The following is a 24,313-nucleotide window of genomic DNA, read 5'->3' on the forward strand; positions in this document are numbered from 1 at the left end:
GCCGTTCGAGGGTCTCCCAACATTTGTGTCCTGTTTGCTGGCCGAGGCTCACCCCCCGAGAGCTACAGCGATGCCGTCCTAGCTCTGTCTGCGGGACGAGTCACCACCTGCCCGCACTCAGCCCACGAGCACTCCCGTCTCATCTCTGGAGCAGATCCTGGGAGGGCCCATGGCGTACAGACCCACCTTCTCTCCTCCTCACACGGTGGCTGCCTCTTACCACGTGGGCCCCGTAATCACCTCCCAGCACCGCCACGCTGGGGGTTGGGGTCAACGCAGGAACTCTGGGGACCCGCACATACAGTCCGTAACAGATGCCAAGAGAACATCAGCCCCGGAACGGAACTCCTGTCCTCCATTTATAGATGGGGACATTAGTGTCCAGTCAGTTGAGTCCCTGGGGACACGGTGCCCAGGGACACATGCCCGACATTTACACCGTGCAAGGTGAGGGGCAGCGGGAAGGGCAGGAAAAGCCTCTGTCCGGGACGCAGGACCAGCTGGGCACAGTAGGAGGTGCACAGAAAGCCTCCAGAGCCCGTGCGGCGGAGCGCGGGCCAGGGTCTCCGTGCAGGGCCACTCCAACCGTGTCTCCTCTCCAGCCGCACCTGCATGGGCCCTGAATCTGTCCCCTTTCACCTTCACCAAAACCATCCTGTTAGTGTGACCTGGATTCTTCTTATTTCACTATTAGTATTTGTTTTGTGACTTAATGATTATTAGTTCCTCAGAGAGCTCCCTGAGGTTTTCAACAATGCCGGGGATATCTGGTCCCTGCTCCCTCTCCATCTGTCTCTGTCTGTCTGTCCTGTCTCCCTTCCCCTCACACGTCTGTGGGTCTGCGGGGACATCCGCACGTGGCCGCCTCACGTGGCCAGGGCTTGTTGACATCCTGACAGCTGGGTGTCAAGCGCAGTGTCTGAGAGAGATGCCTTTTCTACCCAGCCTGGAAGCCGAGAAGGGCCATGGCCACTGTGTTACGTCCACTGCATGGTCGCGACGTCTGCCCAGGCCTGGGGAACGGCCACATGGCTTATTCCCCCTTTGCGCTGGTGGTCACCGCCGTGGACGTTCTTGCTCAGGACAATGTCACCTCATCCAGTGCTGGCTCGACCACCACCTTCCGTGAGGTCTCCCCGACCCCCGGCTCTGCTCCCTGCTGGCACTTCTCTCCCCGTGGCTCTCCCCACCCTATCAGACTGCTCATGGCTCATCAGCGGGGTATGGAGGTTAATGGCTCTTTTCCTGGGGAAGAAGTCTTGTCCACTGGTACTAAGCTTCTAGAACATTCTAGAACACAGAAGGGACACTTGGTACGTGTTGTGCACGGTCAGTGACCGCACCAAACCGAGAATCATTTCTCTGAAGGAGAAGGGGTTCCCCCCAAAATCACAAAGAGACTCTGTAGCCCCATGGCTTTGCGGGTGGCAGCCTGGGGTGTCCGGCTGCGGTCGTCCACACATGGAGGTGCGAGAAGGGGGCTGGGTCCGGCTGTCCCCGGGGGGTTACTGTCCACAGTGGCCGTGCCGGTGATTAGAGTGCAGGGAGCTGGCAGGGGACAGTGGCGTTGTCGGCCTCAGCTAATGTTTTCGGGGCAGAACCAGCCCCTTTCCTCCTTCAGGGCTCAGCGCTCCTGCCGGGTCCCATGGACGCCAGCTCCCAGGAATCACGGAGCCTCCCTCACACTGGGGCAGCAGCACCCTCCAACCACAGGGCGCCCCTTTTAAATGGTGGACACAGCTTCACGCCACAGGAATGACTCTAATGGTGGAATCCGGGCCTCCCGGTGCTGCGGAGACGGGACCCCAGGGCCCCCGCACCGGGGACTGGGCAGCGTGAGTGGGGAGCGTGCTTCCAGGAGCCCCAGCGACAAAACTCACAGCTCAGGCCCTTCAGAGACAAACCACAGACGGTCTGGAAAATGCACTTCTCCCAGAGGAGCGTGTGTGGACCGTGGCGCTCTGGGGGGCAGGGCCGACAGGCAGCAGGGACGGTCTGTGCCACCCAGGCCAGGCTCCGGAAGGGGCTGCCCTGGTGGAGGGAAGAGCTGCGTGGCCGCTCCCTCCTTCCAGACGTGACTGAAGCTTCCTCCGGAACAGGTCCCCATCAGCATCTCCCTCTCCTTTTGGGAAGCATGAGGGATGGCCCTGACAACGACGCCCAGTACCGCGAGGCCGCCGCAGCCCCTGCTCCACAGCGCCGTGCAGAACGAGCCGCTCGGCTTTGTGACGTGCTGGTCATGGACGCAAGGGTCCAGTGAGAAACGGCAGCTGTCGGCAGTCACGCGGTGCAGAAAACAGCAGCTTTCCTCATGGAAAATTCAGGATGCTGAGCGTTCGGCCAGCGGGGAGCTCACGGGAGCCTCGTGGCAGCTGATTCCTTTAGTTCCCACCCCGTGCTGCTGTCCTGTGACACCGGTCATCTTCGTCCAGGCTGCCCCCACTATGTCCCTCCGCGTGTGTGAAGTAAAACAGCGCCGGGGCTCTGGCTGCAGCACCTGAACGGCTCGGATGCTTGCGGCCCAGCCGCGGTGGACACGCAAAAGGCCGAGACCCGCGAGGCCGAGACCCGCTTTCCACTTTGGCATAAACCAGCAGTTAGTCATCTTATTCTTAACTTAATTTTTTTGGCATAAAGAATTATAGGTAGAATGTGCTTCGCATATGTGATTGCAAATTAGGTTAGCAATCCAGGGTCTGTCTTCGGGAAGCCTGATTTTAAGATGGAGCACAGGAAAACGGTTCTTCCGAAGGAAGACGGACGGTTCCCGAAGCACCCGGGACAGGCGCTCTGAGCTGTGGACCCCAGAGCTGCGGACAAGGACCCAGACAGAAGCCCGTCCGCGAGCGTTCCCAGAGCCAGACATAGAGGCGGCCGCAGACCACACTCCGTCCACACGCTGATGTTGGGTTTGGCCACGAGAAGGGGTGACGTCCTGATAAATGCTGTCATGTGCATGAGTCGTGAGGGAAGGAAGCCATACACAGAGGCCACCTGCTGTGGGGTCCACCGATGGAAGTGCCCAGAATACACAAGTCCACAGACACAGAATCTACACAGGGGGCTGGGGGGCGGGGTGACTGCTTGGTGGGGGCAGGCTTTCCTTTGCTGCGACAAGAATATTTGGAACCAGACAGAGGTGGCAGTCACACAATACTCAATGTACCACGTGCCTGAACTGTCCACTGTAAAATGACTAACTTCCTCTTACGTGTTCCCACACAGGCCCTTTATCTTGGCTCCAGCGCCTCCTCTCAAACACGGCAGCCTCGGCGCAGCCTCTGTGTTCCAGCGTAGGACACAGTTTAAGGAAATATTTAATTACAGTTGTGCAAAGACACCCTCCTCGTGATACCGTTGGCTGGCGCACTGCACAGGGATGCTGCAGGATTTGCAGAAGCAGAAAGTTACTACGGGGTCCCTCCCTGAAGCAAGAGCGGGGGCATGGAGAGTTGTCCCCAGCAGGGGACCCCAAACGCTCAGATCAGGGGACACCCTTGAAACAGGCTAACATACTTGGATTCTTGCCTGGATGGCACTTGGTTACGAGGACAGATTGGATGTTTACTGGACTTTTCCCATACCACACAGTCTCAAACTTGGGAAGGGCTGGAATCCCGGCAGCAGAGGGAGGACAAGCAAGCCAGGGTCTGCCACACAGGCCCCGGGCACAGCCGCCCCCACAGCAGATAGTTCTGGGGGATGTGCTGGGCGATCCCAGGTCACTGAGGGAGGCAAGTGGACGGCAGGCAAGGGGCCCCAAAGCTCCGGAGGCTCGGCCAGCTTGGGTTAGGCTGACCTCGTTCTCAGCTCCCCAGGAGACATTCTGGTCTACGCACATCAACGCCTTGCTAGAGGTGAGCCTGCGGGTATGTTTTCCTTATTACACAAAACCAACCTAGAAGAAGCGAATCCAGGGAAACGGGTGTCCGCAGAAGCACTGCCTCTTTGCACAAACCGCCCCTTATTTCATAGATTTATATTTTTGTTTCTGGAAAATAAAATTCTATTGTTGGGAACAGGGGGCAGGTTTATAAAACTTGCTTTGAAATTAATAGCTTCCAGGATATTCTTCAGGGAGGCAAGCCCAGCTCTGGTGGCCCCGCGAGCCTGCTCTCAGGAGAGGTGGACGGAGCTCCTGATTCCCCGTGTATCTGGCGGGCTCTGGGGTTCCCAACCCGTGATGGGCCCCGAGAGCGCCTTCTCTTTTCCACAGCCCCACCCCTCCGTGCACTCCCGCACTCCCCGAAGCCCCTTGGCCGCGCGGCTGCTCTGCTTCCTGCGGCGACAGGGGCGTGCCAACCACACATGCTAGGTGATGAGGATTCCTCTAGTACTTTGCCTCAATCTTAGCAAAAGAAACAGGAAATCTTGCATTTTGCAAAGTCCTAAAAGCAAAATATTATTTCTGACAATTCCAGACAGTAATTGCTGGAGAAGTTCTGGGTTTCATATGGTTTTATGAACAACGATACCATTTTCCCACCTCAGCCTGACGTGGATTTGGGCACGGAAAGGGGCCGAGTCACTTCAAGGAGCAAGTAGGTGAGGAACAGACGGGGCTCCAGCGAGCACAGCCCCGTGCGTGTTGCCCCTCTGAGCAGAAGTATCTGGCTCGGGAGAAAGCTCCCTGCGCACAGGGCCTGGTCGAGCATTTCTGAAGTCCTCCATTGGTTCGGAATGCCTGGGCGCGTGGCCGCACGTCCGCCTCTTCTGTGGCCAGCTTCTCCTCGCACGTCTAGGACAGCGAGCCCGCTGGGGGAGAACGTTCCCGGGGGCGCCGGTGCAGCTCTAGCACTCAGCACCTCGTGGAGGCGGCAGGAGTATGAGGACCCGCAGCAGAAAACCCCTTAGAACCGAGTAGAATGTTCCACACAGGTAATGAATCGCTGCAGACTAAGACTGTCCAGCAAAAAAATATTGCTTTATTGGGTCTATTTCCTAACTACAAGGACAGCGGACACAAATAGCAAACGGTTCCTTCCCATAGACAGCCTACTGAGAAGAGTTTCATGCGAGTCCTAGGACGCTAAGCGCAGGCTAAGGTCTGGGCGACAGGCGGGGCCGCGGCCTGTGAGGAGCGGGGTCGGGCCGACGCGGAGCCCTCTGCCGTCGCTCTTCACAGCTGTGTGCAAATACGGCTTTCAGGTTTGTGTTCTTGCCGGGACTCAAACAGAAATGACACATAATCGACAGAAGAACATTTAAAAATAATTCTGCGGGGAGCTTTCTCCACCATAACATAATGTTTAATTATCAGAACTTACATCCTCCACCCGCGGGTGCAATTCGGGCGGGTTCCATGAGGGGGCGTGAACTCCTAAGGCACAATCATCAGGGTAAACATGTTTTAAATAAAGCATGCTTTTTGGTTATGGGAAACGACAGGTCACGGCGAGTAATAATGTGTGATAAGCTGCTAACTGTACAGACGCAGGAGAAGCACGAAAGCTAACGCTGAGCTACGCGGTAACGGCAGCTAATCGGGAATGAACTACAGGCGTATTAAAACATTTTTGGTAATTGTTTTCTCAGACGAAGCAGAGTTGTAAGGCTTCTGTGAAGGAATCCTCTTACAGCTGAACAAATATATTACACTCCTTTTGGGGTGTTATTTACAGTTGCTTTCCCATCTGCTGTCTGGTAACATCTGGGCAGCGAGGACGCACCTCTCCTGGCTTTCTGACGAGCTCGGCCAGCGGCGCCACGCAAGACAATGCAGATGCGGCCGACAGGATACGGCCCCGTGGTCGTCGCTGAAAAGCCAGGTTTTGTCTTAGATGCGTTTTCCAGAGCGGATACGGGTTATTGCTAACGCGGCAGCCCTTGCTGGGCAAAGACCGCACGCCGCCAACACTGTCCTTCTTCACTCGTGCATAAATACGTGCTGATAACTGTACATACATGCAAATGCAAGCTCTGTCCTGGGGCAGACAGACTTCTTTTTTTGTCCAGCAACATATCTTGCGCTACCATCTTACTTGTGCTACGTTCAAAGCCAGATTAAAAACAAAACCCTAGCATGCTACGGTTAACAATCCTACAGTTTCGGTAACACAGGAGAGGGGAGCAGGTGACCCGAGAGAGCACTAAATAAAAGATGCCTAAAATGCACTGAACAAGGCAACAGATTGCACATTGCAGCCCAAGGGGAGCTGAGAAAAAGCAGGAAGCACGTGTTAGGTTTTCCTCACAACGCCTAGCTTGCCAGTATTCTCCTAATTTATACAAAAGAGAAAGCCTCACGATGAAGCATCTTTATAGCTTTTGCTCCTACAAATACTCTCCTGGTAGCAGACCCAACACTCCATCCGATGGCACCCTGATGCTGGGGTCTGGTTAATAAGGCACTTCCAGTCCTGAAGTCCGGGGGGGCCCGGGGGCCGGCGAGAGGCGCACTCACTCCCCTGCCCCCTGCGGTCCGCCCTCCCTGTCACAGAGGTACTTCTCTGCGCGTGCGATGCAAGGCTTCAGTCAGCTGGAGTGCTGACGGGCGCCAGGTGTGTGTTCGGTCTACTTAGAAGTCCTTGCGTCGGAGCTTGACCGTCAGCGGCGGAGCGATACTGCGCGGTTTCCGAGTGAGTTCCGCGAGGCCAGCTATGATCGGATACTGGTGCTGGAGAGATCGTTCCGTATTATTTCATTTACTGCAAGAAAAACACAATAGAGAAACCATTAGGGAAACACTGTTCTGCCCAGAACTGTTCGTAAGAACCAGAAATCCCATCAGCCACGCCTTCAGCCCGTGACATTGGGCCTGTGGCAAGGGTGTCTTAGAGGCATGGAACTCCTTCCTGCTTCCCACCACGGGCTTGGGGTGTCCTGAGCCAGCAGCACGCCGCTGCCCGGAACCCGGCTCCACGACTGCAGGGGCTGGCGGTGGTCGAGTCACCGCTCCCATCCAGAAACAGTTACAAACTGATGCCTCGACTGTGGGCCCCGGAAAAAGCCGCCTGGTGCTGGTCCGGGTGCTGTGAGCGCATCTTCTCCAGGCAGGTGCGTGCAGCTGGGGTCTCCACAGGCAAGACGAGCAGAGGCACCCTGCGGCGCGCAGGCATGTCCCTGAGGTCCTGGCTCAGAGAGGCCCTTTTCTTTGATCTCGTCGTTGGACAGGCCACGTCCTAGAGGAGGGCCGACCATGGGGCGGCCGGGGCCTCCCTTTGTTTGGGGCTCTTCCTTCATTTCTTCTTCCTTGTCCGTGTCCACTATCAGCATGTGGCTTTTGGCAGCAAAAGAGGAAATGAGCGAAGCTGGCAACGGCCATGGTGAGCAGGCTGCACAACATCCCTCTCTCCACCCCCTGATCGGCCCCCAGATAGGGGACGTGTCCCCACGGCCCACTTTCCTAACAGAATGGGAGGTGGGGGACACGTGCTTACGTCACGGAACTGCCCGGGCTTCCCTTTGCCGCCCAGATAAACTCCCTGTGTTTCTGCAAAGGCCCCGGCACATCCCAGAGTGGCTTCCTGCAGCAATTAGCTGGCACACCTGTCATCACCCCCACTCCCTCCCCTACATGCCTTTTCAACACCCCCCGCCATTGTTAAGAATAACAATAATAAAACGTGGTTGGGGGAACCAGGAATTGTGTCATGGTTGCTGATAACGGAGCCCACTGGCACCAGCGTTACAGGCGGGAGCCTGACTGCAGAGCCCCAGGCCCACCCGCCTCCTGGCCAGGGGGCCGCCTGTGGGCGAGGGGGGTGAGTCACTGCTTGCGGACACCAGGAGCACACAGCATGCCGGGGCGGGCGCCAGGCCAGCCTGCCTGCCGAGGACAAATCTGCCTGGGACACGGATGTGATGCACGACCCCCGGACACGCAGCCACACCTTCTCTGAGGATGGCACTGACCTTCATGTGGAAAACACCGGGAGGGGCTGTGGCTCGCCGGGGCCAGCCCAGGGACCCCTCCCAGCTAACTGCTAATGAGGCAGTAATGAGGCCCAGGTGCTCAGACCAGCTCTCAGGACGACACCTGTCCCTGGAGTGTCCCAGGGGCAGCTCGTTAGCGGCAGGCAGTTGTTCCGTGACACTCTGGCTGCCCAGCTTAGCCAGACCCACTAGAGACGTGACAAGTGCCGGCCACGGCCCCCGGGAAGGCAGGCAAGGCAGCTCTTCCTCCCGTGCACAGCGCAGGTCACGTGTCTCCGCCTGACCACGCGGCTCTCCCTGTCACTAGACCTGGAGACTGCCCCAGCGTTCCCTAGGCCCCATGCACCACGCTCTGCTGGGTTCCCGGAGCACAGACAGGAACCTGGGGGAAGGCACGGGGCAGCAGACACAGCCCCACTCTTCTTCCCACTTCACTCGTTTGGCCTCTTTTTTGAGAGGCACGGGTCCAACTTACACTTTGCAGAACTCTGTTACATCAAAGAACATTTTGACAAAAAAAAATAACAAATCTGAGTGTCTCTAGGGTACTGCCTTGGTGAGGAGAGGCTCCCTGCCAGAGTGGGCTGGACTTCCTTACGACAGTACAGAGCTGACGTGGCAGGGACAGTGACCACCCCACAAAGCATGTCACTGTGGCTGGTGTGGCACGTGGCCCCTTAAAGTCGCTTCATGGTGACCCTTCTCATTTCATCCTAAACCTGCGCCAGGCCATGGGCATAGCAGGTCTTCCCAACCCACCTTCAGATTAAGCAGGAGGTCCGGAGAGCACACACGGGGGAAAGTGGACCGGCTGCCACAGGCACCCCTGGGGCTACAACACTCAGCCATGACGCCGAGGAACAAGGCCTTCTGGACAGGGCAGCGTGGACAGGATACCACTGAGGGCTGGGGCTGGGCCTCTCAGTTACACACACCAACACTGCGTTTCCTTGCTCATTCCACTAGCAAGGACAGCTGGTCTCAGACCGGAAATCTGAATTAGCAAGAGCAGACACTGGTGGTTGAAAAGTTCTCAGGGGTACTAACGTCAGGGAAATGGGGGGTCTGAGGCATAATAATGACAGGGAATACGGGGGCAGACCTTAGGGGTAATGACAGGAATATGGAGGGAGGTCTGAGGGGTAATAATTGTGAGAATATGGGGGGAGGTCTGAGGGGTAAAAATTCCAGGGAATATGGAGGAAGGTCTGACGGGTAATAATGATGGGGAATATGGGGGAGGTTGAGGGGTAAAAATGCCGGGGAACAGGGGGCAAGCTTAAGCAAGGCAGCCAAGAACCTTCTAGTTCCTCAGGGTTATAGAGACCACAGGAAAAATAACACGTGTTTGACAAGATAAAAGGGGAAGAAGCCTCAGAAGTGGGCTTCCCCTTGCTGCCCACCAGGGCACCTGAGCCTGGCAGGGGGAGCCCGTGGTGGGTGGGAGTGGGGAAATCACTGAGTATGTCCTGAGCCATCCAGGGCCCTCCTGTGTCCTGGCACCTGACCTGCTCTCTGTGACCCCAGCCTGGCGATCAGGAGGATCTCGGGAGAGTGGGCAGCACTCCTGCTCCCTCACTGGGATCTGCCAGTTTCTGATGGGCCACCAGCCCTGCCTGCCTCCCAATAATGGTCAGCTTGACATGGCAGGTTACTGGACGCCCCTGTGGTCCAGGCCTGGCACCATAAAGTAGGGTCACGATGGGTCAGACATCTTGGGAGCGCACTCAAGAACCAGCACACATGCACAAATGTCCTGTTGGACCTGCCCTAGGTGGCCCGGGGACTGAATGGGGCAGCTGACGGAAGGGGCAGGTGGCCCCCGTAACCTGCACAGCAGACACGCACAACTGTGCACACGACCGAGGACAGGACAGCCACGGAGCAACACTATCCGGGCAGACACAGTCTGCACCGCAGCCCTGCAGGGAGAGCCGTGAGGCTCCCATCCCCAGACAGATGGCGCAGCAGGGCACGCGCACCGGGGTCCTGCCGCCCCTGGCCTCGCCCTGGCCAGAGCCTCCCACGTCCCTTCCATGAGGTCACGGTTCCGGGTCCCTGTGAGTGCGCAGCCGCCCCCGGGGGCTCTGTGCTGGTTATTTTGGGGGTGGCTTTCTCTGTGACGGTTTCCCACAGTGTCTTCTCTCTACTGATACTTTCCATCTTCTTATTCAGCTTTTCCACCGACACACAGGGTTTTTTCTTTGTCGAAGTATTTTGAACTGCAGGTACCATGTGACCCTTGGAGCTTGTCAGAGACCTGAAAGAGGAACCTTTGCTTTGCTTAGTGTCAGAGGTCCCTGCAACAGGATGTGGTGAGCTGTTATACCACAATTTAATTTAATGAGAAAGGTTTTTTCCCTTATATTTAAGTTTTCTCTAAAACGCTCCCAAGGTGGAAACTGTTTTTTTCCTAAAACTTTTGTGGCAATTTGAATTTGTGTTTTAATCTGGGATCTATATGCAGGACACACACAGACATGTACCCACACCACCTCCTTGTGCATCATTGGAATTGACTGAAAAGAAAATAAGTATTTTTTAACATTTAAAAACTAGAACGTACAAAGTACAGGCATAGCTCTTCACCCGCACTTACAGCACCCGTGGATGTTCGCTGTGTTCTGACCACTACGCAAAGATCTCACGGCTATTTATAAAGAAGGTGTGCAAATTAACTAATCTGACCAAGTGTCCGTTTTAAAGCAAAATTTCTGTTCTTTCACATAATGAGTTTCTTTTTCATCACCATTTTGAAAAAAATTGAGCTTAAAAACCTTGTGTCGTAGCAAAATGCCCTCACTTCATCCTTGAGCTCTCCTGAGACCGTGTGACCCAAGGGGTTGGGGAGGGTCCAAATCTCATTTTTACACATTTTGCTTTTAACCAAAGTTTCCCCACATTTCTGAACTTTTGGTTTCCGAAAGCAGCTGAGGCTCTCAAATCAAAATTTCAGGAATGAGCTGCACTGCTTGCTGGCCCAGCATGTTTGCAGCCCCCGTGGTTCCTAAGCAGGGAGGGAAAGCAGACTTCGTAGTTAGAGGTTTTGTGAATGGGGGGCCCGCGGGAGGGTCGGCAAGTGGAAACGGGCTCTCAGGCTCTCGGGTGAGGAGTGGAGGCCACCTGAGCGTGCTCTGCCCACCTGTGCGCGCCAGTCCCCCTCCTCCTACCCCTGCCCTGCACTCTGTCCCTCTGTGTCCAGCCCTGGTCTGGACTGCAGGGCTGGTCAGCACACAGAACCTGGTGTCTGAGGTGGAGAGAGGCTAAAGGCAGAGCCTGCACTTCCCTTTTCTGGGGCATGCTTGTCTTCAAAGCCTGCACCAGCCCAGCACCAGCACCATGCATACAAACACAGTATTCTCTTCTGTTGGAGCTAAAAACAACTATTTTTTCAGTCATTTCTCCTGGACTAGCTGTTGCATGCCTTAAAAATCTTTTTTTTTTTCAGAAGGAGGAGAAGAGGCAAGTGACCAGAGGACCCACACAGGGTCTGAACGGCCACCTGTTTTCCAGGGCAAGCTCCTCTCACCCTACAACAAACAGCAGCATGCACTGGCCGCCCCTACCAATATGGCGCAGATATCAAAGCCAGAAGAGATATCATGACATGCTAGATAAGAAACCTCCTTCTGTGGACTCCGGGAAACAAACTGAGGGTCTCGGGGGGGCGGGGGGGCTAGCCCCGTGAAGGGTATTAAGGAGGGCACGTAGCGCATGGAGTACTAGGTGTTATACGCAAACAATGAATCATGGAACATTACATCAAAAACTAAGGATGTACTGTATGGTGACGAACAGATCATAATAAAAAATAATAAAAATTAAAAAAAAAAATAAAAAAGAAACCTCCTTCAAAAATCCCAGCGGCACAGCCTGGCAATCCCAAGGGCTGCACGCACATGAAGGTGGAGGCTTTGCGACTGCGCCCCGTGCTTGCGACACGCACACTCCACCGGCTCTGAGTCTGCGTTTCAGAGCCGACATCCAAGGGCACCAGGCCTGCGTGCCGGGACCTCTCAGCCTCGGAGGCAGCCTGCTCATGGCTGTTGCGACGATGAGGGAGCCGCGACAATGACGGAGCTGCGCCTCTGATGGGCTCCCAGACGTTGTCATGCGGCGTCCTCCTTCCAACTCCAAGGGAAGAAGTGACAGTGTGTGCGTCCACATGGGACTGTGCACGACAGGACGGGAGTGCCGTGACCGCAGTATCCCTGGGACTAGAAAGGAAGCCTGACACGAAGTGTGTCCCGGGGACCCTAAGAACCGTAGGATGTTGTGTGGTCAGAGTGCAAACATAGACTCAGGGAGGAAAAGCAGTCCCTAGAAAGAGAAAGAAACGACAAAGAGAAGATCTGGATGGTGCTTGTTTTTAAAGATAGCCCGACCTCCTATTCTCCAAGAGATGCCTGGGCCATGAGCATGAGCAAACCCATGTCAGAGCCAATAATTCTGATGATCCCGTGACTTTCTAACTTTCTCCGACCTAAATTCTTCTCGCGCTCATACCACACCCTTTAAATGATCGGTCAGATTGGTGAACAATGGAGGCCTGTGACCTTCCTCTAGAAAACACGATATGAGCTCTGCACACCCTGGACACGCACTGTTGGGGGGGGTGAGGCTGGAGGGCTCGCGGATGGAGACCTGCTCTCATCCTGCCTCCCTACCTGGCTGCAGCCTGAGGGTCTCATCCGTGAAAATGGGGGCTTGGTCGAGATCCCTTTCTGCTCTCCGAGTCGGGGACCCTTCAGTCATTTCAAAAGGAGAAACACATCCTCCTGGGTAGAGTTCTGGGCGCCGAGCATTATAAGCGGCAGGAACCTCACAGCGTCCTCCCCAACCCCCTGGGAGGTGGATACCGTTACTACTCTTCATTTGAAGACAGGCCCAGAGAAGGCGGGAGATATGCCAGTCCTCACAGTGGGCGAGCAGCAAAGTCAGGAATGGGACCAGCCATGGCTCAGGGGAGTGTGTGGCTTCAGGGGCTCCGCAGCGTCAGCAGCAGGCCAGAGTGGCGGCCTCCCGGGGGCAGGCTGCTCCAGGCCGGCTTCCTGCCTGGCAGAACGACACGCCCGACGTGGTCCAGCAGATGCCAGGCCAGCCTGCTTCTATTACCGATATGGGTGCGGGACTCACTGGCTGAACTTTCGGTCTCCTGACCAAAGGGGGGGAGAGAGTGGACTTCCGGTCATGTCCGTGGAGGCCGGAGCTCAGCCATGCGGCACACGTGCTCAGACTCACAGTGGAGCCGAGGGGTGGGCGTTACTTCTGTATGTTTCGTTTCGGTATTTCCCGCAGAGCGTGTGTTCTCTCTAGAACCAGAAGAGACACCTGTGTAGGTTTGTGGCAGGTTTTTGTCTCCGTCACAGAGTACCAACAGGGCCGTTGGCCTCCCACCCGCGGCACAGCAATGGGAGGAGGTGCTGGCCCCACGTGCCTGGGGCCATGTGGGGGTCTCTCCCTGCTCGAATCATGGGGCCCACGTGCCAGGCTTTGTGGGTGGGAAGGCACAGGAGAGGCAGGTGCTGGAAGTTTCTAGGTGGTTGTCCACACAGACATCAATCCTACTTTCTTAGGAGCCAGGTTTGGGCCTGGGCATAAGAAATCTAGTTGCAGCATTACCCCAGCCACACTGTGTAATCTTTGCTTAAAAAAAAAAGTTTAATTAGGATGGATAAGGACCATACTTTGCTAATAACATTTTTATGTCAATTTTCTAAAAAACAAAGTGATTGCTGTAGGTACACGTCAGCTTGATTACATAAAACCCATTTTTAAAACATCTGCCTCCTTTTCAATAGGTTAGTTGTAATAAGGAGACAACTGTCCTGTGAAGTTTTAAAAATTAACAATATTCACCTTCTGCTACTTGGTGAACTAGCCGGCCGAGCAGGGGCACTGTTACTTTTTCATCTCTGTTTTTTGTTTGTTTGTTTGCTTATTTGTTTGTGGGTCTTTTTTTTTTATTATTTAAACTCAATTAGCCAGCATATAGCACATCATTAGTTTCTGATGTAGCGTTCGGTGATTCACCAGTTGCGTATAACACCCAGTGTTCATCATAACAGGTTACGATGCTGCTTTTTCACGAAGAAAACCACTTTTCAAAAGCCATCGTTGTCCTTTAAACAAAAGCAATGTGGGAAACAAAGAGGCCTGAACGATTCACACGGGATTCAGTTCCCAGGGTGGGTTCCTGCGGCCACATCCGTGCTGCATCTTGCCCCTTGGGCTCGTTCAAAGCTCACGGCCAAATGAAGTACCACGTGTAAAGAAATATAGAAAAGCAGTTGTTACGTGCTTACTCCGTCTTCCTGTGAGGGACAGAAAAATGCATGTTCCTCACACAGAACAAGCCATCAGAAACATTTCTATTTTTAAGGGAAAGCCAAAATAGCTTCGTGAAGAGCAAAACAAAACAGGAAGGCCGTTCTTTCCCATTCCTATAACTAAAAGATAATTTTAAAAAGTATTTGCTAACTTTCCCAGAAAGTACACCTTTAGCTAAAGTTAGTATTGTAACCCGAGAGCATAATCATTTAGGCAGACGGTAGTACAGCCAGAAATATCCCTGGCCAGGTCGTGTCTGCCTCGCTAACCGTTTACAACGTGCAGGGATCCCGGGACAGGGAGGTGTGCAGACTCTCACGCCTGGGACGCCGCGCACAGGGGCGTGAGCGCTGGGCTTCCCGTGGTGCATGGTTCCAGCCGACTGCCGGGTGCACAGTGTTCTCACGCTCCAGCGCGAACTTCCTTGGCTAAGGTATTACTGCAGAGGGGAGACGTGTGCGAAAACACCATGATGTGGAAACCAGGAAGCGGAGAAAACATGCTTTTGTGCCCCTCAAGCAGCGACGCTCGGGCTGTGGCACCGAGGGAAACTGAGGCTGTCTCCCAGGTGGGTTTTTACTTTCTTAGAAGAGGCAAGTGTCTTACAAAGTCTGCTATCCATACATCCTCATTCGCAGGCTGGCACTCTGCCCACGGCCTGGCAGGGATGGCGGGCTGGGTGTCCATGCGGCCCCGCGTGGCCCCAGGAGACAGCAGGTGCCGCTCTGCGGGACTGTCACAACCACGGTAACTCTGAAAATGCAGAGTTGCAACATCACTGAAGCCCTGCTTTACTTTTCTGACTTTTTTCAAAGATGCTTCGTGAGGTGGTGGAAAATGAGGCCGTCTCTCAAGTTCCATTAAAAAGTAAGTTCCGCGTTACCTCGGGTGTCCTGGACCCATTTCAGCCTTCACTTATTTTTATCTGTTTAATCATAATAAGCCACTGCCACGGGGCCTGCTATTTTTGGAAGGAGGGAACGGGACGGTGCAGTCTGAATGACAACAAGTCACAGTTTTAATAAAACATGACCCTCCCAACTGCGTGTGGGGTTGGCACTGACGGCACTATTGTCACACGGGACTGTCAGCCATTAAAACAGAATAATTTTCCTGCCTTCAGTGTCTGCTTCCTTATTTAGCCTGAATACTCCAAATAATGCTAACGCCCGTGTGGAAACTCCAGCCTCCACGGGGACCGGCCGGCCATGTGACGGGAGCTCCGCGGGCTGCCCTGCACCTCCCTCTACCACGGCCGGGCGTGGGCTCCCACATCACCTGGCTCATTTTTTTATCTACACCAAACTCATTTCACAGTTGCTCACGGGGAGTGCTAAACCACCAGCAAGCATTTTTCTGGGGGTTTCTTTGTGCTGCTAGAAAACACATTCCCCCAAATTATGAAATTTCTATTCACGCAGAATGAACAGAATTGGGGAAAAAAAAAAAGATGAAAAAGCTCCCCTTAGTTAAAAAGTAACAACGTTAAGTGGACAGAGGAACGGGGTGAGTGGCCATGCAGGCGTGGCCAGCCTGCTGCCTCCTGTCACCCTGTCCAGGGACACACGTCGGGTCCTCAAGGTAAGAGGCGCTAACATGCAGCCCGTCCCCATTTGCAGGCGGCGGAGGACACAACCATGCTCCTGGGCTGGCGGCGGGAGGGTCCACGTGATGATCCATCAGCTCCACCCGCCCGTCCGCCGGACACAGGTCAAGCACCCGTGACCCACCCGGCAGCTGCCCGGTTTGCCCGGAAGAAGCTGCTTGTTATGGAGGCAAAGGAGAGGCTCAGGCCCTCTGATGCTGGCTTCAGGGGAAGTGAAACCACACCTTCTTATCGGTACATGTGAGTCTGAAGTAAATCCTCACCTTACCAGAGAACCATGAACCACCTGTTAGGCGTGACTGTCACACTGTGATCATGTAGGAAATTGGCCCATTAAAAAGGCGTGTGTGCCTGAGGGACAGCAGGATGCAGACACGAGGTTCAGGACCTGGTTCCTCACGACCTCAGCCACAACCAGGGTGGCTGAAGGAACAGTGCCCCGCATCGCCTGCCCCGACTGTGGACCTTGGTGAGGGCACGTGGCAGCCCTCTGTACTCTTTACTACACCCTTGTGGATGTCTGAGATTTCCACCATTAAAAACTGACACTGCCTTCAGAGAGAAGCCAGAGCCCAGGAGAAGCTGGTGACTGCTGGTCAGCCTCGGCATCTGGCCTGCGTTCGGGCAGCTGCTAGGGGGCCGAGCCCATCCCACGGCAAGGCGAGGACACAAGGGTCTGCTCCGTGCGCCACCTCCCTCCTGCCCACTCCCAGCTGTGCACCTGTGCCCGGAGCCCAGCTGGGATGCTGCCGCCAGGGTGCCCGCATCCCACTCCTGGCTCTGCCGGCCACTTCAGGGAAGGCCCCCTGACACCTCTCCTGTGCACACAGGAACCTGGTGAGCCACTAATCTTTACCACAGGTCTCTGCTCTCTGCCCCCAGCAGACGGAGCCCACACTGAGGGCAGAAACTGCACCCACGAGTACTGAGAAAACGGACCGACAGCAGAAGCTGCTTCTTTATTCTGTAAAGATCCAAAAAGAAGAATCGCTGGAGGCAAGTGACTCCCAGAGACTCCCAGTTTGGAAAACAAGGCAGAAGGGGAGCCGAGTCACAAAAACAGAGGCCAGTGAGACCGGTCCCGTGGTCTCTGGGACATACTGACCCTGGCGTGGAAAAGCACCCAAGATTGAATTTTTGTATTGATTATCCAATTATTAATCTTTATAGAAGCTATTCCGACACGGCACATAATGAGTAATTCATCACAGTATATTAGGTGCCATGGAAGCTGCATTCCGTATAAAGGGCCATTAAGTTTCTTGTAATTGCCCATTACTGGAGCTTTTGTTAGTTCTAAATCAAATCAGCAGGACCGGCATGTATGCGCTCTAATTGACTTTATGTAATAACCGCACGCCCCTGGTGATTACCAGAATGAGCGGTCTGGCTGGATTACCACGGTCCCAAAGACCACTTCTCAGCCTGAGGTGGAGCGGTCATTTCCAATGGTCCTTGAAGGGACAGGTCCCAGTGATCCCCTGGACACGGGAGAGGAGCACCATGCTGGGGCCAGGGATGCATCCATTTTCAGGGCTGCCGTCTAGGGCAGACTGTCAGCCAAGGGCCCCCAAACCTCACAGACAGAACCCAAGCCTGCACACGTGTCCTGTCCTTCGGAGGCCTCCCACCGAATTAGGCTGCGTTTCCCATTAGGAGCAGAGACACAGGACAGATTGCCGGTAAAACTCAGCTCCTGTCCTACTCCTCTGAAAAGTCCTTCCCGAAACACCGTCCAGGCCCGCAGACTCCCAGCGCATGCGCTGTAATTCACTCGGCAAAGGCTTTGTCATCTTGAACTTTAAACTCTGAATGTTGTTAGCTGCTTGACCTGTTCTGCCCGTTCCCCTCTAATTTTTTGAGGGGCCAGAGAACGGATGTGTGGCTGTGTCTTGACAGCCCTGTGATACCAGGACACAGTAAGGAACTTGCAAATATTGGTTGTTCCGGGGCACCTGGGTAGCGCAGTCGTTAAGCGGCTGCCTTCGGCTCAGGGCGTGATCCCGGCGTTCTGGGATCGAGCCCCATGTCAGGCTCTTCCGCTGGGAGCCTGCTTCTTCCTCTCCCACTCCCCCTGCTTGTGTTCCCTCTCTCACTGCCTGTCTCTGTCAAATAAATAAAATCTTAAAAAAAAATGTATTGGTTGTTCCATCCTCTTTTGAAAGTCGAGTTAATCCTCTGCATGAGTTTCAAAAAGACAGAGCAAGAGGCAAGGAACAGCCGAACCTGCAGGCTTCTTGGCATTTACCGCTCAGGCTGCGGAGAAATCAGCCGTACCAACGGGACAGCCTTGTGTCTGTGGGATTTCTTCCTTTTCCGTGGGGCTATGAGCATTCATTCGGAAAATCTCGCACTAATTCTTGCTCTGTTCAACTAAATCTGAAGAAACCTTAAAATACGTCCTCAAAAGGGGTGCCGGGATGACTCTGTCGGTTGAGGGTCTGACCTTGGTTTTGGCTCAGGTGGTGACCTCAGGGTCATGAGATCGAGCCCCACGTCGGGCTCTGCCCCCAGCAGGGAGTCTGCTCGAGATTCTCTCTCTACCTCCGCCCCCCCAAATGCATATGCGTGCGCACACGCTCTCTCTCTAAAATAAGTACAGAAATAAAAATTAAGAAAATGTCCTAAGAAGGCAGTATGTGCGGAACAACCTATTTAGATGTATTTGTTCACAACAGGTGATAACTCAGACTGAAGACAAGGGGCTGCTGACTTCCCAGGGAAGCAGTGTCCGAGCTTTGCTGAGCTCTTTCTTGCACTGGGATGAGGATATCTGTGGCCATTCCCCAACACAGAGCGCTACAGACAACCCCCGACGACAGGAACGGGCCAGGGGCTCAAGGCCAGCCCAGCACTGCAGCGCCAGCCTGCACACCTTCCCCACAAGCTGCCGGAGGCCTGGAGACACTTTGGTGCACACAGCACAATTAGACATTCCATCAAAATGCTGAGCCCAGGAAGCCCTGGTCAAGTGTACATCACTGATGGAACAGGGACCGAAGATGCTTTAAGAACCCCCAAGCGCCCAGGGTCGCCATCCGCAGGGATGAGTGGATATTTCCAAACCCACAGCCCTGCTCCACGCATCCTGGGACACAGAAGGGCCTGGGAAGAAACCACCCAGAAGGTCGTACATTTTTAAGCTCTCCTCACCTTCCCGTCATTTAATGGACGTGTTGGATACCGCCGGCCTGGCAAGGCTCCCACCCCAGGGCGCAGCTCCTCCCAGGGCAGAGGGGCCACCTCCCAGCAGTAGGAGCCACAGCAGGGCCCAGCCCCCCGGGGCTCGGCCACCCTCACCACTGCGGTGGCTCCCCACACCAGGCTGGGAGGACCAAGCAAGGCAGCAGCTTACGGTGGGCGGTGGACACCAGCACATCCGTGGCCCGGAGCTCCCCGGCCCCGCTGCCCACCTGGCCTCGAAAACAGAGAAACAGGAAGCAGAACAGAGGAGGAAGCAGCAGGCCAGGGAAGGGCCGATTCTGGTAAAAGGCTCGCTTGAAAGCCCAGGTCAAAACTCACCCCCAGGGAGCCTGCCACGCCTCCGGAGAAACGCTTGTCAAAGTAATCAATCACCCAGTTTCCATCTGCACGTTTCCCTGCCACACTGCATGCTGTGCTATCAGGACAGGAAGCTGCACGCAGGGTGGAAAGCTGGCACTTCGTCCCGTGGAAACCACCGTTTCCATCTCCGCGAGTGACAGAACATCAACACCGCGGTTAACGGGTGATGAGAGATAAGGACCAGGGGAGTGGAGGGTGGGTGCGGACGCGCTGCGCACTTTCCAGCGTTTGGACAAAGTTCGGAAGGACAGGCCGACGTGCGTTTTCCATTCTCTGCATCCAGAGAAACACCCAATGAACAGACAGACCTTGACACACATTTTTGAGCTCTTTTCTGAAATTACAGCATGTAAAAAAATGCAGGCACTCCCCCAGCCCCACCACGGACTCTCTGCCCTGTAGTTGCTTTTTCAAGTGTGGCCGCAGACACTCCCGGGGCAGCCAGAGCAAACACACAGTGACGGACAGGCTGCGGCCCACGCTGCCGCCTCCCTCCCCCGCGCCCTCCCTCTGTCCGCCACCCTTTTTCTGTCCAGCCATCTGCCAAGAGGAAATAACTTTGCTGTGCTGGGAGTCTGGGAATCCCAGAAAACAATCTTAAATCCACAAAAATAATTGAAGTTCGCTTCTACTGTGCAGCTCAGCCCCATTCTGATTTTTATTACAATGTCAACAAGAGTTTAATTTGTTTTAAAGTTTAGGTTCTTAAATCTGAGTGATATACGGTAGTTTACAGCTTGCTGGCAACAGCTACTGTGGAAAAAAAAGGAAAGTGCATATAAAGGCGATTCTAAGTTTGACATTGTGAAGGCAGGGCGCGATGCCAAAGGCAGCAACCAGCACGGCTTTCCCCACCGGGGACAGCAGCCACGCTGTGGACCAGGGGCACACTCCCCATCACCAACCTGGTCCAGGGATGGCAAGTAACAGGAGATGTCCTAAAATGCAATTCCTTGAGTGAAACATTCTCAGATGTCAGCCAGGTCACAAATGGCGCCACCGTCTTATCTGGGGTCCCTTCTGGAAACCAGTTCCAGCAAAAAGCCCTAAGCAGGGCCGCTGGGGAAGAAAGGCTCTGCCCCACCCCAGAGGTCGTGGCTTTTGGCTGCCCAGAGGGTGCTGGTACAGACAGCTCAGAACCGCCCCCACCTCAACCCCATTCTGACGCGGACTGTTGGCTGAGACGCGCCCCTGGGTTTCCAGCCTCACTGTCTTGTCGCTGGGCCAGAGCTCTCAGCCCCGTTAGAACCGTCCGCAGACCCACACAGGACTGCACACCTGCATACTAGCCCGTTTGATGGGCACAAAGGACAGAGGGGCTGACAACGCCATCCCCCAAGACTGAAGGGTACTGCCCACATGGGGGTCCCACCTCGGATGTGGGCGCCGCTGCCTGCTCTGTGTGACCAGACGAGGCCCCAGGTGCCGGCAGAGCTCCCCCACATCTGCAGCACTGCTCCCCTTCCCTCGTGCCGCGGGCTCCAGCCGGAGCCAGACCCCAGGCAAATCACAGGCGTTTCTGGATGCCGCTGAGGCCATGAGCTGCTCCTGTCCTCCAGGCCCACTTCCTGTCCTATCTAAAATAACAGCAGCTGTGGGGGCCTGATAGGGTCGAGTCCTGGGGAAGCCTGCACCCTTGGGTGGGAGGGAGGACGGCTGGGGGGCTGATAAGGCCGCCCTGAGGCCCCCAGGCCCGATGACTGCATCCTGCACTGTCTGTCCACTTCAGAACAAAAGAAAACCAGCCGCTGGCTCTGGGAGCGATAGCGTGAGCTCTGGGAGGGGAGTGGTCTGGCTGACTTGGCCTATTGTGCAGTGTATCAGGCTCTGATTAGCTGGGGTCCCCTGGGCACGATAAGGGCGGATGTTTCAGAAGGGAATAGACTTTCTTTGTTCTTTACTGTGTGTAACTGTCCACATTATAATCTGGAAGGAAGGAAGAACCCTGCTTCAAAATTCAAGCTGAAAAAGGTAGAGGGACTCAAAGCTCCATGCGCCCAAACGACATGAAAAGTGATAGAGAACCCGCATCGCCAATGGCCGGAAAACGTGGACCCCACCACGTGGCAACAGGTGGAGAAGCTCCCGTTACACTGTCCGTGTCTCATAGATTGTCCTTAATTTAGTGAAACACGAGATAATGCAGAAGCAAGCACACATATTCTCACTCCCTAAGAGAAACTCTACCGCCAGGGTTGGGTTCGTGCCGTAGAAAAACCGAATTGGAATTCCCTCCTCACGCTACTAAAAAAGGAGTCTGAGGACCGTACGGCTTCCACAGAGGAAAGCCCTGCACGACACACACAGGCCTCGAGCTTGAACAGCACGGCCTCGCCTCCAGCACCAAGTGTTTTAACAAACGTGCTTGACTCCGAACACTTTCGAAGGGAAGTTCCTCCAGCTACACCACAGATGCAGACCCAAACCCACCCCGGGAAACATTCCCGCGCCAGGGCGCTACTGCCTCCCCAGGTCTGGCTTTTCTGGGTAACTTCATGTAGACAGAGCCATGGAGGATGAGGTGGCTGTGTCTGGCTGCTCTGACTTCGCCTCATTCTTCGAGGTCCATCCATGGTGCAGCACGTCAGCACCTCATTCCTCCTTCCGGCTGAGTAATATTCCGTCGTGTGGTTGTGACGCGCCTTTCCCAGCTGTCCTCCAGGGGCTGGATACTCAGGTTGTTTCAAATGTTTGGACATTATAAATAATGCTGCTGAGAACATTCGTGTGCAGACCTTTGTGCGGACGTACGTGTTGACTTCTCGTGGGAAGATACCTAAGAGTGGGATGGATGGGTCATATGATGAAGCTGCAGGCCTCCGAAGACACCGCCCATGTGCCCGTGGCACCCAACGTCTCCCGTGGTAACGGGTGGGGGCTCCAGTTTCCCCCCGTCTTCTCTCAGGAGTGCTACTGTGCCTCTTACTGGCTGTGGTCCCTCAGGTGGGTAGGAGCTGGGCTCTGCGTTGGTGTCACACTTGCATTCCCTGATGACAGAGGACGTGGAGCCTACTTTCATGTGCTTATTAACCATTCATACGTCTTCTTTGGAGAAATGTTTGCTTACATTTTAAAGCCCAGTTTTGACGAGGCTGTCTTAGTATTGTTGAGATAAAAGTTTTTGTATATTCTGGATATAAGCCCTTTATCAGATACATGTTTTGCAAAAACATTCTTTTAGTTGGCTACTTGTCTTCTCATTTTCTTAATGGTTCTTTTGAAGCAGAAAAAGTGTGAATTTTGATGGGGTCTCATTTACCAATTTTTAAATATTGGACTGTTTTTGGTATTGTATCTAAAAAATCTTTGCCTAATCTAAGGCCTTGAAAATTTTTCTCATATGCTATCTACTAAATTTTTTATTTTTTAGCTTATACATTTGATTCTATGATCAATTTTTGAGACTTTTGTGTATGATGTGAGGTTAAAGGTACAAGTTCATTCTTTTAGCTGGTGGACATCCAATTGTAATGTCACCATTTGTTAAAAGGCTATTCTTTGTCCCAGTTTTTAAATGGCTTGGCATTTTTATTAGAAATCAATTTATCATTAATATAAGGATTTCTGAACTCTGAATTCTGTCCACTGATCCATATGTCTTATGCCAATACCACACTGTCTTGATTATTGTAGCTTTGTAGTAAATTCTCCATCAGGAAGTGTCTTCCCACTTTGTTCTTTGTTTTCAAAATTGGTTTGGCTACTCTGGACCTTAGAAATTCCATGTGAATTTTAGGATCACGTCCCTTAAAAAAACAACAACAACAAAAAAAAACCAACCCAAAAACCCTTCTAGAATTTTGATATGGATTGCACTGATTCCATAGATTAATTCCATTAATTCCACTGTTAACAGAATTAACCCTTTAAACTTTATTAAGACTTATTTTATGACCTACTAGGAAAATGTCCCACATGCACCCCATTCTGTTGAGAGTTTATAGATGTCTTCCAGGTTAAGCTGGTTGATAGTTCTGTTCAATTGTTTTGTATCCTTGTTGACTTTTTGTCTAGTTGTTCTATCCATTACTGACAGTATGTAGTGAAGTGGCCAGCTATTATTTTTTAATTGTCTTTCCGTTTATCCCTTCAAATCTGGAAATTTTTGTTTCATGTATTATGTGGTTCTGTTTTTTAGGTGCAAAAATATTTACAGTTGTTATGTCTTCCTGCTCAATTTACATTCTACTCATTATAAATTGTCCCTTTTTGTCTCCAGCAACATTTTCTTTGGTCTTGAATTGACTTTGTCTAATATTAGTATAGATACTCCAAATCTCTTTTGGTCACCATTTACCTGGTGTATCTTTTCTATCCTTTTACTTTCAACCGATTTGTGCCTTTAAATATAAAGTAAGTCTTCTGTGCACAGCATATAGTTGGACCCTAGTTTATCTCCCCTAATCCAGTCTGATAACCTTCACCTTTTTATTGGAGTGTTTGGTTCATTTACATTTAATGTGATTTTGTTGTAGGCTTTACATTTGCCGTTTTGCTGTTTGTTTTCTGTGTCTTGTGGGGTTTTGTTTGTTGTTTTTGTTGTTTCTATGATCTTTCATTACTGCCTTCTTTTGTGTTAAATACATGTTTTATAACGTATCAGTTAAATGTCTTTTTTCTTGTTGTTTTTGTTTTACTCTGTATATTTTTAAGTTAGTTTCTTTATAGTTCCTCTAGAGATTATGATATACATCTTAACTTAAAAATTCTACTTCAGCTAATTAATATTGTTTCTAATAACACATGGAAGTTTTACTTTACTATGGCTTCCTTCCCTACCCTTTCCTTTCTGCTGTTACTGCCACACAAATGACATCTTGATATAAATCCATCAGAACGGTTTTGTAATTTTTGTCTTATGTATTTCCTTTTAAATGAGTTAGGTGAAAAAAAAGAGTTTACAAATATGTATGCTGTCTTTATCTACATAATTACTTT

General features: G+C 53.1%; 1 protein-coding gene across 3 annotated transcripts in view; it reads right to left on the reverse strand.

The window, feature by feature from the left end:
* Nucleotides 1-4,905: 4,905 nt before the first annotated feature.
* Nucleotides 4,906-24,313, reverse strand: part of NFATC1 (nuclear factor of activated T cells 1) — a 103,212-nt gene continuing 83,804 nt past the window's right edge. For all 3 annotated transcript variants that reach the window (XM_045790304.2, XM_045790306.2, XM_045790305.2), the window contains one exon: nt 4,906-6,647. In XM_045790304.2, the coding sequence (XP_045646260.2) occupies nt 6,598-6,647 (50 nt within the window). In that variant the 3' untranslated portion in view covers nt 4,906-6,597. The remainder of the gene's footprint in view (nt 6,648-24,313) is intronic.

This window comes from Ursus americanus, chromosome 19, assembly GCF_024610735.1.
Source record: "Ursus americanus isolate L20-20 chromosome 19, mUrsAme1.1.p, whole genome shotgun sequence".
Taxonomy (NCBI): Eukaryota; Metazoa; Chordata; class Mammalia; order Carnivora; family Ursidae; genus Ursus; species Ursus americanus.